The sequence below is a fragment of the Acomys russatus genome, chromosome 24 (assembly GCF_903995435.1).
Source record: "Acomys russatus chromosome 24, mAcoRus1.1, whole genome shotgun sequence".
Lineage (NCBI taxonomy): Eukaryota > Metazoa > Chordata > Mammalia > Rodentia > Muridae > Acomys > Acomys russatus.
In genome coordinates, this window is record NC_067160.1 from 13370724 (window position 1) to 13385144 (window position 14421).

The 14421-nt window shown below is 41.2% G+C and overlaps 1 protein-coding gene across 1 annotated transcript in view; it reads left to right on the forward strand.

Moving 5' to 3' along the window:
• Positions 1–4: 4 nt before the first annotated feature.
• The window catches only part of Cir1 (corepressor interacting with RBPJ, CIR1), a 31254-nt gene continuing 16837 nt past the window's right edge, over positions 5–14421 (forward strand). Inside the window, exons 1-7 of the mRNA XM_051166091.1 lie at positions 5–151; positions 1876–1970; positions 5508–5581; positions 6096–6106; positions 6188–6252; positions 6595–6643; positions 9249–9366. Coding sequence (XP_051022048.1) covers positions 80–151; positions 1876–1970; positions 5508–5581; positions 6096–6106; positions 6188–6252; positions 6595–6643; positions 9249–9366 — 484 coding nt within the window. The 5' untranslated portion in view covers positions 5–79. The remainder of the gene's footprint in view (positions 152–1875; positions 1971–5507; positions 5582–6095; positions 6107–6187; positions 6253–6594; positions 6644–9248; positions 9367–14421) is intronic.

The following is a 14421-nucleotide window of genomic DNA, read 5'->3' on the forward strand; positions in this document are numbered from 1 at the left end:
ACAGTTCCGGTAACGCTCCGGGTGTTTGTTTACGTTCCTCTCAGACCTACCGGCTGTCTTCTTCATCTCGGACTCCAAGATGGGGAAGTCGTTCGCCAATTTCATGTGCAAAAAGGACTTTCATCCTGCGTCCAAATCCAACATCAAGAAGGTAAGTAGAGGGGTCCGGAGAGGACAGCGATATGCTGAGCTCCACGGGACAGTCATGTCGTCTGCGCATCTGGTGCCGTCACGCCTTCCTTCATGCTAACCCAACAGACCGAATGGTTCCCAAAGTCCGGCCTGCCAGTCAGTGTGGGGACCGACGCCATAGCTCGGTGACACTGTCTCCTAGAGCCCAAAGACCAAGGCCCGTAAACTGCACCCCTGGACACAGAAGACCCGTGGCAAGAATTAAAGCGCGAAAGAATGGCGACGGAACACAGAGAAACCCTGTCGGGGGAGGGCGGGGAGGGGGCAAGGCTGGCGACGGAGTCAGACAAGAATTCGTTAGTTCAGTACAGTCACTTTTAGCCCTGAAGCCTCGCACAAACTATTTGAATGACATCATCATTAGCCTCCTACCCTACCAATGAAGGATGATCAGTGTCAGTTGGCCCAATTTGTAAAATTGTTTGGAAGACGAAATGAAATCGTATGGGAAAAGACTAGAAATGAAAGCTTAGCACTATGCGTCACAAAAAGGACTCCAAAGTACACAAGCTTGTGATAATAGATTAAGCTTTTGCCTGTTTCTAGGCCTGTTGTAGGTTCTGTATGGTACCATGCGTGTAAACAATGTTATGTATATATTAGCATACATGGGCATTAGAATATCTGTGCAAGGGTGTACAAGAAACGCTAACAGTGCTTATCCGCGAGTATAGATACTTAGTTTTTAAGTCATATTCAAAAACAACAACAACAACTTGCCAGATCTTTCTATCCCAGCCTTAACTCCTTGCCCCCACCTCCACCCCCCGCCCGCCAAAAAAAATCCTGTTCTATTTCTTTATACATTCCATAGCCTTTTTTTTTGAGGAGAATCTTCTGTAGTCTAGACTGACTTCAAATGTACTATCGGAGGAGGATGGCTTTGAACTCTTGATCCTCCTGTCCCTGCCTCCCACATGCTGAGGTTATAGGGGTAAGCCCCTGCACCTGACTTTCTGTCATGTCTCCTTCCTAAGTCAAGAAATAGTTTATAATATGCAGAAGAATCATTATAGGCACCTTGACAATAGGCCTGTGTTTGATTTTTATTTCAGTTCCTAGAACATGAGTTCTTGAGCAGTTGAGACTAGGGAAATAACTGTAAAACCCAGAGCTTGAAATACATGGTAAATTTTCCATTTTGTTTTGGGGTTGTTTTCAGACCGGGTCTCACTGTGTAGCTCAGGCTGGCCTGGTACTCCTGGTAGTTCTACCTCAGCCTCCTGAGGCCTGGGATTGTAGGAATGAGCCAGGGTTACCTGGCTAAACAGGTGTGTTTGGTCATGGGAGCCGAGCAGGCTTCCAGGGTTCTCAAGACTGCTCAGTGGAAAAAGCACTTGATACACAAGTGTGTGGGCTAGAGTTTGGAACTCCAGCACCCGATAAAAGCCAGGTAGGTAGGCTTGGTGGCCCACATGTAATCCTAGCCTTCAGGAGATGACGGTGGGAGATTGTCTGTGTGAGCTGGTAGCTAAACTAGTGGAATTGTTAAACTCTGGGTTCAGTGAGAGGCTCTGCCTCAGTAAGTAAGGAGGAGAGTGACTAAAGAAGATAGCTTTTTTTTTTTAACCCCTGGACTCCGTGCTCTCACATACACACACTACACACATGCAAACAGGTGTATACACAAAGCAGGCTAATTTAAATCCAGTTGTTAAATCATATTTTGTTTCCCTAATACAGGTATGGATGGCAGAGCAGAAAATATCATATGATAAAAAGAAACAAGAAGAATTAATGCAGCAGTACCTTAAAGAACAAGAGTCCTATGATAACAGGTGAGTGCCACCTTGCAGGTGCTTTTAGAATAATCAGTTCCGTGGGAGTAATCACTGGGCCAGCCTCACTCCCATAATTACGCATGGCTGCCTTTTCTAGCTTTACCTTTCTTCACTTAACTCATCCAGTTCGACTCATCAGTCTATGAGCAAGTCCTAAATGAGGCAGAGCTTGCAGGGATTGTGAACACTGTGTTAGCTACTGAGACTGATAGAAAGGTTTCTCTTTGTACACTGTTATGGAAGGATGCTCAGGACACTCAGAAGAGTCCACTGGTAGTGTTTTGGTTATATAGACTGTACTCTGAAGCAACACTTATTTTTTAAACATTTATATTTGAAACTTGAGACATTCATCAGTTTCTGGATAAGTGGGTCATGCTGTTTTTGTTTTTTGTTTTTTTTCATGCTGTTAACATTGATACAGAGGTATTTGTTCAACGCTGTTTTCAGTTGCTTTGCTTATGTACTTAGAAGCAGAATTTCTGCACCTTAAGGTAATTCTTTGTTTAGCTTTTTAAAGAGCCACCAAACTTCCATAGTTACTGCACTATTTTATATTGCCTACTATTAATGCAAAAGTCTTTGTTTTCCTTCATGTTCAGTATTTGTAATTTTGCCTTTTTCCATTTTCTTTTATGTTTATTTATTGTTCTTGTCACTATTTTCCTAAGACAGGATCTCATATAGCCTAAGCTGGTCTTGAACTCCCTGTGTAGCTGAGGATGAGCTAAAACTCTAGATTCTCCTGCCCTGAACTCCCAAGTGCTGGCATGTGTTGCTAGACCTGCTGTAAGTGATGCTAGGAAGCAAACGCAGGCCTTCCTGTGTGCCAGACCAGCACTCTACCAACTGAGTTGCAGCTCACTCTATTTATTAATAGCCATGCTGATAAGCATGAAGTGGTAGCTCATCGTTTTGATTTGTATTTTTCCATGTCTAGTGAGGCTAAGCTTTTCATGTACTTGATTTAAAATTTTTAAATGGTGTTAAGACAAAATTTATAGATGTTTAAAGGTACACCTAGGGTTTTGTTGTTGTTGTTTTTATTTTTATTTTTTATTTTGGTTTTTTGAGACAAGGTTTCTCTGTTACACAGAGCCCTGGCTGTCCTGGACTCTCTTTGTAGACCAGGCCAGTCTGGCCTTGAACTCACAGAGATCGGCCTGCCTCTGCATCCCAAGTGCTGGGATTAAAGGCGTGCGCCACCATGTCCAGCTACACCAAGGTATTTAAGTTTGTTTAATGTTTGTAAGCCATCACAGTGGCTTTTGTTTGGAACATTTTTTTATCACCTGAAAAAGAAATTTTGTGCTCATTAGTAGTTCTCTTAGTTTGGGTTTCATTGCTGTGAGGAGACACCATGACCACGGCAACTCTTACAGAGAGGCAAACATTTAACTGAGTGAGGCTTGCTCACACTGCAGAAGTTTAGTCCATTATCATTGTGGCAGGAAACATGGCAGCATGAAGGCAGACATGGTGCTGGAGAAGGAGCTGAGAGCTCTACATCTTGATCCAAAGACCTCAGAAGGAGACTGTGTGCCACTGGGCATAGCTTGAGTAAGAACTCAATGCCTGCCTCCTCAGTGACATAACTTCCTCCAACAAGGCCACACTTCCTCATAGTGGCTCTCCCATGGCTAACCATTCAAACACATGAATCTATAGGCCATACCTGTTCAAACTGCCACAGTACTTATCCCTCATTTCCTCATGTATCCCATTTCTGTCTCACAAGTAATCACCATTTTATTTCCTCCCTATAAATGTATATTTAAAAAAAAAAACTTATAAACACATAAGAGAATTGATTAAAGGGTCTTTTCTGACTGTTTTATTTTTTAATGCATTTATTTATGTGTGTGTGTGTGTGTGTGTATGTGTAGGGGCATATGAGGACCTTTTTGCACATGTGGACATCAGAGGGCAACGTAGTGGGAGGTAATTCTCTCTTCACTCTATGGGTCCCAAGGATTGAACTCAGGTCAGCAAGCTTGGGTGGTGGCAACTTTGCCCACTGAGCCACGTTACTGGCTCTAGATTTCTTTTACTTAGTGTGTTTTTGAAGGTCATTTACCACATAATTAGTACACACTTCTTTTAATTAAAAAATAACATTCCACAATAAAGAGCATTTTTTTATGTCCATCTGATTTTTTGTTTGTTTGGCTGTTGTTGTTTTGGAATTGTTTTACAGATTTTTGGGTAAAGAATCGAATGGAGAAAAGAGAATTACATACAATAATGTATATCCTTTATGATTGCCTTTTCCAAATACAAGGATGTTACATGCTTACACTTTATCTTTTTCTAATACTTAACTTGGGTTTTAGAGATTTGACTTTAACTCAACACAGTCATCCTGTTTTCTGCAGGCCTTTTTCTTACAAGCCCAACAGTGTGCTATGCACAGAACCTTTGGAAAAATTTTTCAGTCGCTATATAAAATCTAAGCTTTTTTGAGGTGTAGTCATTTCTGTCTTCATTGTGTTAGCCTATTATAGAATTTTGTTAAGTTTGAAGTTTGTTTTTGTCTTTGTTCTCATTAAAGAATTTGGTTCTGGGCTGGGGAGCTGGCTCAGTGTGTGAAGTGCTTGTCACGCAGGCAGAAGGGCCTGAGTTTGCATTCTCAGCCGCCACATAAAAGCCAGATGTGTGGCCGGTGCTGTGATCCTGGAGCTCCAGAGGGAGTGACAGGAAGATCAGTGGGGCTTGCTGCTTAGCTGTTGCAGTCCAATCGGCGAAGCCCAGGTTTAGTGAGAGACCTCGTCTAAGGTGGAACACTGGCCAGCTGGTAAAGGTGAATGCAATCTCGAAGCCCCCGTGGAGGCAGAAGCCGAGAACTGCCTGCACATAGTTGCCCTTGGACCTTCATAAGCATGCAGATATGCTTCACAACCCCACACATAATAATTAATTTAAAACCAGGTGAGTGATTAACAAAAAAACCCTACTTTAACCTCTGGCCTCCACATGCATATGTATTCATGTGTGCCTGCTTGTGTACACACACACACACACACACACACACACACACACACACACACACACACACACACACACACACACTCACTCACTCACTGGCTATGGTAGAGCACATCTTTAATCCCAGCAGAGGAGGCAGGTGGATCACTGTATTAGGCTAGGCTGGCCTACAAAGTGAGATCCAGGACAGCTAGGCTACACAGCAAAACCCTATCTCAAAAAGCCAGAAAGAAAAAAGGCTAATTTTTTTTTTTTAAAGAAAAAGTTGTGGCACCAAAATATATGATGGCATATAGGATTTCAAAACTATTTCAGCAGCATTTCACAGCTTTTAAGGAAATCCTATAAGAATAATCATGTCATCTTTTTCCTCTTTTGGGAGAACTGGAGGGAAAAAGAAGCCTCAATTTTAGAGCAAGTTTCTAATAAGGTAGCACCTTTCAGCCTTTATCTCTAACAAAAACATCTTAATTCCTTTAGGGTTCTCTCTGGGAAATGGAATGCTCCGTGTTCTTCCTCTGCTTAACCGTTTGTCATCATTTCATCTAGATTGCTTATGGGAGATGAGCGTGTTAAGAATGGCCTGAACTTCATGTATGAGGCCCCGCCTGGAGCTAAAAAAGGTACTTGCCTCACTTCCTTTAAGCTTTTATGTGATTACCATTGCTGTTGCTCTGTGATGATAGCAACACAAACACTGTCATTAGCACAGCTCAGATATTAAGAATTAACATGCCCTAGGACTGGAGAGATGGCTCAGCAGTTAAGAGCACTGGCTGCTCTTCCAGAGGTCATGAGTTCAATTCCCAGCAACCACATGGTGGCTCACAACCATCTATAATGAGATCTGATGTCCTCCTCTGGCCAGCAGATGTACATGCAGGCAGAGCACTGTATACATAATAAATAAATAAATAAATTAAAAAAAAAAAAAAAAAAGAATTAACATGCCCATTCTGACCTCTGGTTCATGTTGTACCTCAGGGATCTGGAGTTTTATCTTATACAAAAAGAAAAGCCTGTAAATTCTTACAAGTTACACTTAAATAGCGCAGCATAGTAAGTAGTAGACTGTTGTACTGAAATTCTAACGTGTCCTGCTTCCTGCCCGCCCCATGCTTTGAATATGCAATCAAGAAAACAAAGAGGTAGAGTACTTTTCTCTGTTTTAATTGATTTACAGTTGATTTTGATTTTATGGGAAACTGAATTTTTACTGGCTGTTGTAGAAAGAAGACACGGAAGGAGAGACAGAGTACAAGTTCGAATGGCAGAAAGGTGCTCCAAGAGAAAAGTAAGGCCGCTTTGTGTTATGGGAACGTGTCGCTGTCCACCGTCCTTCCCTCTTACTTGTTAGGGTCACTCGCCAGGGCAGGTAACTCCAGTGAGAGGACGTTTAGTGAGCTACCTCTTACAGCCGTGTGCTTCAGTCTAGCGTTGGCTTATGTACTTGCTTGCTTTTTAAAGCTGTACATTATCAGGCAGTAAAGACACTGAAAATTGATGCTGGATTTATATCTTATAGTAATAATGCATTTTATAATGTTTTAAGAACTATTAGCTTTTTTCAGGTTAACTGTCATTGAATTTGTAAGTTATTCTTAACACTAAAGTCATACATTTTTGTACTTAACAGATACGCCAAAGATGACATGAACATCAGAGATCAGCCCTTTGGTATCCAGGTAAGTGACATATTTATTCTTTAAGGATAATTTTTACTTAGTACATATATCTTTACATTATTTTCCAAAAAATGTTTGTACTAGATTTCTCCAAAAGAACAGAACTAATAGGCTGTGTGTGTGTGTTGGGGGTTTATTATGCTAGCTTAGAGGGTCATGATAGGCAGTGTGTGTGTGTGTGTGTGTGTGTGTGTGTGTGTGTGTGTGTTGGGAGTTTATTATGCTAGCTTAGAGGGTCATGATGGACTCTGTGTGTGTGTGTGTGTGTGTGTGTGTGTGTGTGTGTGTGTGTCGGGAGTTTATTATGCTAGCTTAGAAGGTCATGATAGAGTGTGTGTGTGTGTGTGTGTGTGTGTGTGTGTGTGTGTGTGTGTGTGTTGGGGGTTTGTTATGCTAGCTTAGAGGGTCATGATGGGCTGTGTGTGTGTGTTGGGGGTTTATTATGCTAGCTTAGAGGGCATGATAGGCAGTGTGTGTGTGTGTGTGTGTGTGTGTGTGTGTGTGTTGGGGGTTTATTATGCTAGCTTAGAGGGTCATGATGGACTCTGTGTGTGTGTGTGTGTGTGTGTGTGTGTGTGTGTGTGTGTGTGTGTGTGTGTCGGGAGTTTATTATGCTAGCTTAGAAGGTCATGATAGAGTGTGTGTGTGTGTGTGTGTATGTGTGTGTTTGGGTTGGGGGTTTGTTATGCTAGCTTAGAGGGTCATGATGGGCTGTGTGTGTGTGTTGGGGGTTTATTGTGGTAGCTTAGAGGGTCATGATAAGGTGTGTGTGTGTGTGTGTGTGTGTGTGTGTGTGTGTTGGGGGTTTGTTATGCTAGCTTAGAGGGTCATGATAAGGTGGGTGTGTGTGTGTTGGGGGTTTGTTATGCTAGCTTAGAGGGTCATGATGGGCTGTATGTGTGTGTGTGTTGGGGGTTTATTGTGCTAGCTTAGAGGGTCATGATAAGGTGGATGTGGGTGTGTGTTGGGGGTTTGTTATGCTAGCTTAGAGGGTCATGATAGGCTGTGTGTGTGTGTGTGTGTGTGTGTGTGTGTGTGTGTGTGTGTGTGTGTGTGTGTTTTGGGGATTTATTATGCTAGCTTAGAGGGTCATGATAAGGTGGGTGTGTGTGTGTTGGGGGTTTGTTATGCTAGCTTAGAGGGTCATGATAGGCTGTGTGTGTGTGTGTGTGTGTGTGTGTGTGTGTGTGTGTGTGTGTCTGTGTTGGGAGTTTATTATGCTAGCTTAGAGGGTCATGATGGGAAGGGTAAGAAGCTGTTGTTGTCTGCTCTGTGAGGCTGAGTGTCTCTGCAGAGCTGCTAGTCTTTCTTTAATCTATGTTGGAATCTTGAGGAAGTTGAATTTAACAGCAACAGGATAGAGGAACTTGAACTTGTCAGTGAGAGAGAGAGAGAGAGAGCAAACAGGCAAAAAGCAAAGCTTCCTTCTTTGAATTCTTTTTATGTAGGCTGTCACCAGGAGGTGTGGCCCAGGTTTAATAATCTGATCAGGAAACCCCTCACAGCAGTGCCCAGCGGTTCAGGTGATTCCAGATGTGGTCAGGGTGGCAGCCAAGATTAGCATCACAGCATTTAAGCTAAAAAAGAACTTGGTTTACACTTAGTCAAATGCTAGGAGAGCAGTGAAAACATGCAATGCCATAGGCACATGGAACTGGATGAGAATAAGTCCTCTAGTGAAGGGATAATAATGTGATCACTAATAACGCAGAGTTACTGACTTAGAGACAGAGTCCACTGTCACTCCAGGGCTGATCCCCGTGGGAAACATTGCCCTAGTCATCTGTGCATTGTCTGTGGCAACTCTCCTGTCACATCTTCTGTCACAACAGCAGAGTTTAGTTGCACACAAATATAAGCAGCTTAAAATACCATTTTTATTTTACAGAATAGTTTGCTAACCCCTATCTTAGAAATGTGAAACCTCAGGACTGGAGGCAATAGCTCAGTGAAAAAGTACTTTCACAGTGTGCTATGAGGGCCTAGATAAAAAAATTAAAAAAGAAATGTAGCTGGGTATGGTGGCGCAGGCCTGTTTTTTCCAATGCGTGAACAGTGGAGGTGAGGTAAGAAGATTGAAAGTTCAGCCTGAGCCACATAGGGAGATCCTGTGTAGAAAAGGGAGGGTGGGGGTAGGATATTTAGATGGATGTATTAAAATTAGGAAACCTCAAATTAAACCATGGTGTAATTCTTTGTGATATTTTACCATTTCCTTTTGGACAACATTGTTTTATTGTAGGAGGCATAGATAGGATTCATCTTAGATTAAAGACAAAATTTATAGTAGAAGATTTTAGTATTTACATTGAATTCCTCACCATAGTTACAGAGTCTCTTTCCCTGGAGATCTTTTTAAAAAGTAATTTCGCCAAAAGTGGGCTGGTGCATGTTTTAGTCCTAGCACTCTGGAAGCAGAAGCAGGTTGATATCTGTGAATTCAGGCCAACCTGTCTGCAAAGCAAGTTCCATGCCAGCCAGGGCTACATGGTGAGGCCCTGTCTCCAAGGCAAAAAAGGAAAAAAGTAGCATGGGGGGAACCTAAGTTAGACAGACGTTAGGCTCTTAGTATTTGAGGATCAAAATAATGTTTATTATTTCTCAGGTTCGAAATGTAAGGTGTATTAAATGTCACAAGTGGGGTCATGTGAACACAGATCGAGAATGCCCCTTGTTTGGTCTTTCTGGAATCAATGCAAGTTCAGTTCCTACTGATGGCTCAGGTAGGCATTAGACAACATTTGTTTGTTTTAGAATTTTGTCAAACAAGGAAAAATAAAATAACATTTTTATTTAAAGTAAGTTCTTTTGTTGTACATAAGTTTAATTTACACCCCCACAATAGGATGATCAGAGCGAGTGGAGTAACTAAGTGGTAGAGTGCTGTGTTGTGGAGTGTGCAGGGGCTCAGGGTCAGCTCCTCATATGCCGCCCCTCCCTGCTAACCTGCAAAGAGACGATGAGTGGGAACTCTATTCTCTGTGTTAAATTTGAAGTGCTCTATAATAGAGTTTAATTTTTCTATCCAAGTTTCTTTATTTATTCATTTATTGGGGTTTTTTGTTGTGGTGGTGGTGGTGATTTTTAAGCAAGTTCTCAATAAAAGCCAGGCTGGCCCCAAATTTACTATGTAGCCAAAGATGGCCTTGAGCTACTGATTAGGCCTCCACCTCTTGAGTGCTGAGATTATAGCTTTGTGGAGACAGGCTCTTACTATGTAGCCCTGGCCGACCTGGAACACACTGTTTAGACCACGCTGCTTTTGAACTCACAGGCATCCCCCTGTCTTTACCTCCAGAGTGTTTGGATTAAAGGCATGAACCACCGTGCTTTGCTCTGGGGTTTTTTGTTTGTTTGTTTGTTTGTTTTGTTTTTAATATTTGCATTATGTGGGTGTGTGTGCATATACATATACACACACCTGTGCAGCTGGCCCAGGAGGCCACCTGGAGCTGGAGTCACAGGTGGTTTGACATGGATGCTAGGAACCAAATGGGTCCTCTAGAAGGGCAGTGATTTAACAACTGAGTCATTCATCTCTCCAGCCCCACTAAGTTTGATTTTAAAGTAAGAGGCATTAAACATGTTTATTAATGTTAGTAGCCTGAAATTAGAAGAAATGGTTCATCTCTGTGTGTGTATAATGCTTGTTTATGTGTGTGCACATGTGTGCATGTGTATGTTCACATTTGAATACATGAATGCAAATGTGTGAATGCCAGGAGGAATGCATGTCAGGGTGCACATGTGGAAATCAAAAGACAACCTTTGGTGTCATCCAGTCCTTGCCCTCCACCTTGTTTGAAACCAGTTATCTTTGTTGTTGGATGCTGCATACTCCAGGCTTGCTAGTTCATGAGCTTCCAGGCAGTTTCCTGTCTCTACTTCAGTGTTGTGGTAGGAGCACTAGTGTGTCAGTTACTTTTCTGTTACTGTAAATGGGTAATTCCCATTACCAATAGAACTTACAGACCAAAGAGTTTATTTGGGGCTTACCATTTCAGAGACCCGGAGTCCATGACGAGAAGCATGGCAGCACACACACCTCCTAATCCTTCCCAAACAGTTCTCACAACTGGGCACCTAGTCTTTAAATGCATGAGCCTCTGGGGGCCATTCTCACCACAGCTAAGGTCACAGGTACATGCTGCTGGCTTTGCATGGCTTCGCTGAACCATCTCCCCTGTCCAAAAATTGTTCTTAAATTTAGATTCTCCTGATTATAAAACTAGGTTTGACTGAAAACTCGCATTTCTGTTTAGTTGAGAGATGAAGCTTAAAACTGAGTTTTTTAATAAAAATATGAAACATGGTAAATTGGCTTTCTCTTGAAAGTTATTTATCTTGTGCATACTGCTTTCTACCTAAGAAAATTTGGTATGTGGATTATATCAATCATCTTGGTTCTTTTTATTAAAAAACTGAGAAGTTTTCACTTAAATTCATCAGTACCTTCTTAGTATTTCATCAAAACCCAACTTATAATAGATCATCGTGGAAATAACCTACTTAACTCTATAATAGTAAGCAAGTCACAGTACTTACATGACTTTCTGTTCCTGATTTTAAAAAATAAGGATAACCAAGGTATGGTAGCACACAGCTTTAATCCCAGAACTCAGGAGGCAGAGGCAGGTGAATCGCTGTGTGTTTGAGGTCAACCTGGTTTACATAGAGAGTTCCAGAATAAGCAAGGCTACACAGAGAGACCTTGTCTGAAGAATAGTAGTATAATTCCAATTTCCATCATTTTTAAAGCATCTGTAAAACTACTTTTCCTCTTCTTTGTTCTCTTCTTTCTGTATTTTAAAGGCACTATATATCCAGTTTTGGAGTAATGGTGAAATAAACACTTTGATAAACAGTCTTTCTTTCTAGAGTGCCATTTGAAAGCATGTATTAAAAAGAACATTAAAAATGGGCAGGGTGATGTCTCAATGGGCAAAAACACAAGTTTTGTAATTAAAGATTAGAAGCAACCCAAATGTTATCAGTATGGAGTTAGTAAAATAAACATTGATCTAGCATATATGCAGGCATGACCATGTAGCTCCCGGTAGAATACCTATTTGAAAATTAATTACTGAGGAGGTGGGTGGTGTGGAGGTACTTTTGCCATGTAAGTGTAGCCCAGGCTGGCCTCAAATTGTAGCAGTCTTCCTGCCTCAGTGCTAGAATTACAGGCTAAGCTACCATGCTTGCCTTTGACCCTTAATTCTTTTAAGACTTTCTCAAATAATTTTTTGAACTATGTATTTAGCATTGTACACATAAGCTAGTAAATTTTGTGTTTTAACTTACAAAGGATACATATTCTACTCATACCGTTTGGTTAAAACTTTAACATGCCATACAAGAACGCAGACAATAGCTCCCAAGTTTTCAGTCTAGCCAAGAACACAGACCTGATTATCTATGGATTTTCCTACAAGAGAAAATCTATTAGCCAAGGTAGACCTCGTGTAGGGGGAAAGCTTGGCCAAAAGCACAAAAGACCAGAACCAGATGGAAATGGCTCTCACGAGAGTGGACAGGCCGTTCATGCTGCAGCCTGTGTTTCCTAACTCAATAGTCAAAGGCAGTGGTTTTCAACAGGAAGGGGGGGGGGGTCACCTAAGACCACTGGAAAACAAGATCTTTACATTATTATTCATAACAGCAAAATTATAGTTATGCAGTAGCAGCAAAAATAATTTATTGCCAGATGTGTTGGTGCATGCCTTTAATCCCAGCACTCAGGAGGATGAGGCAGGCAGATCATTGTGAGTTCGAGGCTAACCTGGTCTACTTGTCTCAAAAAACCAAAAAAAGGGAAAAAATAAAAAAATTTATTGTTGGGAGTCACCACAACATGAGGAACTATATTTTAAAAAGGTCAAAATATTAGGAAGGTTGAGAACCACTGGTCTATGGGATCACTTAAATATTTTGTCTAAATACTAGCTTCCTGGAGCTGTAGAAGTGGCTCAGCAGTTCAGAGCACTCTTGCAAAAGACGTGGGTTCCCAGCACCCACACGGTGGCTCACAACTGCCTTTTGCTCATGTCCATGGGAATCCAGTGCTGTCCTTTGACCTCCCCAATCACCGCATATATAACACAGTGCCCACAAATAACCTGCACTCAGGCACATGTGCACGCACACACAGATGAATAAGTAAATATTTTAATCTTAGCTTCCAACCCCATCATAGAATTCTCCTAAATGAGAGTGTGCAGAGGGAAGTCCTCCATACGTGCCCAGTGATGCTTGTGATCTGGATGTGGAAAGGCTGTTAGAAGCAGAATGATGTCTCGGCATAGTGTGTCTCTGCGTGTTGCTTGTTTGGGAAGGGAATAGTTTGGAGGAAAATGAAAGCTATACTGAAAGAGCTTTTAAAAAGGGGGTGTATTTTCAGCATTTCTCATTTTCACTTGCAACTTAATCTAATACTAGGGAACTAGGCAAGAAAAACTGTTAGTATGTTGATGAGCTAAGGTGCACTGATTGAATCTGTGCGATGATTCTAATATAGACCTGCACACATGTCAATTAGGACTGGAAGAATACAGAGGAAAATAGTCAATATTTGGTAAGATTACAGGCAATTTTTATTTTATATTAAATGTGTGATTAATTAAAGTTGGAAAAGAAGCTTAAAATATTTGCCTTTTGGTATTGCATGTCATATGATCTTCGGGACACTAATATTTTCCTTTATATTCCCATATTAAACTCATTTTCAAAATAATTGGAATAGCTAAAGAGAACACAGTTACTAGTGGGTTGTAAAGGCTGTGTTCATGATGAGAACTAGTTAGCAGACTGAATTAATCCCTGTCTCAGTCTTTATAAAAACGTGATATTAAGGAAATTTCCATTTGCAATTTTTTCTTCCCAATTGGCAAGATATAAGTACAAGAACCATAAATACATAGAGATTTTGATTCTTTATATCCTGTACACTTAAGAATGTCTGAAGGCACTGAACTCTGTGACTAAATGAAGATAAAAACAGACCAGTATGTTCACCATCTATGCTACTCTTCTATGAACTAATGCAAGTTCCCGTGTAGTCAGGCATGACTAGGCTAATGCCAGTCCTTGAGAGGCCGAGGCAGAAAGATTGAGCTGCGTACTGAGACTCTGAAAGAAAGTCCTAATCTGTACCTGATGCATCATCAAGGCTGAGAACCATCTGCTTAAACCACAGTACGAACAATTGAGATTCAACTTGATACTACTTATTTCTGTTGACTTAAATTGTGGAACTTACAAAAGTCATAAATTTTTACCCTAAGGAAATAATCATGGATATGTCATTGAAGATTTTATATAATTCAGAGCAAAAAAATTGCCTGAGTACCTAATAAAAAGCTATTAAGTGAGTAAGTATAAACGTTGTTGCCGTACTGTGCAGCAATTAGAGCGAGAGGGAAAATATCTGGCTTGGTGGTGCACGCTTTTGATCTCAACACAGGTGGGAGAGGTGATCAGAGCTCTGGCTTCAAGGCTAATTAGGGATGCACAGTGAGACCCTGTCTCAACAGATGAATAAGATAATATGAAGATTTCTTTACAGATACTGTTTACAACATTTGGTCAGATAAAAAGACAGGTTATAACACAAAGACTAGAGCTTAGAGCTAGGCATAGGCGTGGTGGTGCACACCTTTAATCCCAGCACTCAGGGAGGCAGAGACAGGTGGAGCTCTGTGAGTTTGAGGCCATCCTGGTGTACAAATTGAGTCCAGAATAGCCAAGGCTACACAAAGAAACCCTGTCTCAAAAAAAAAAAA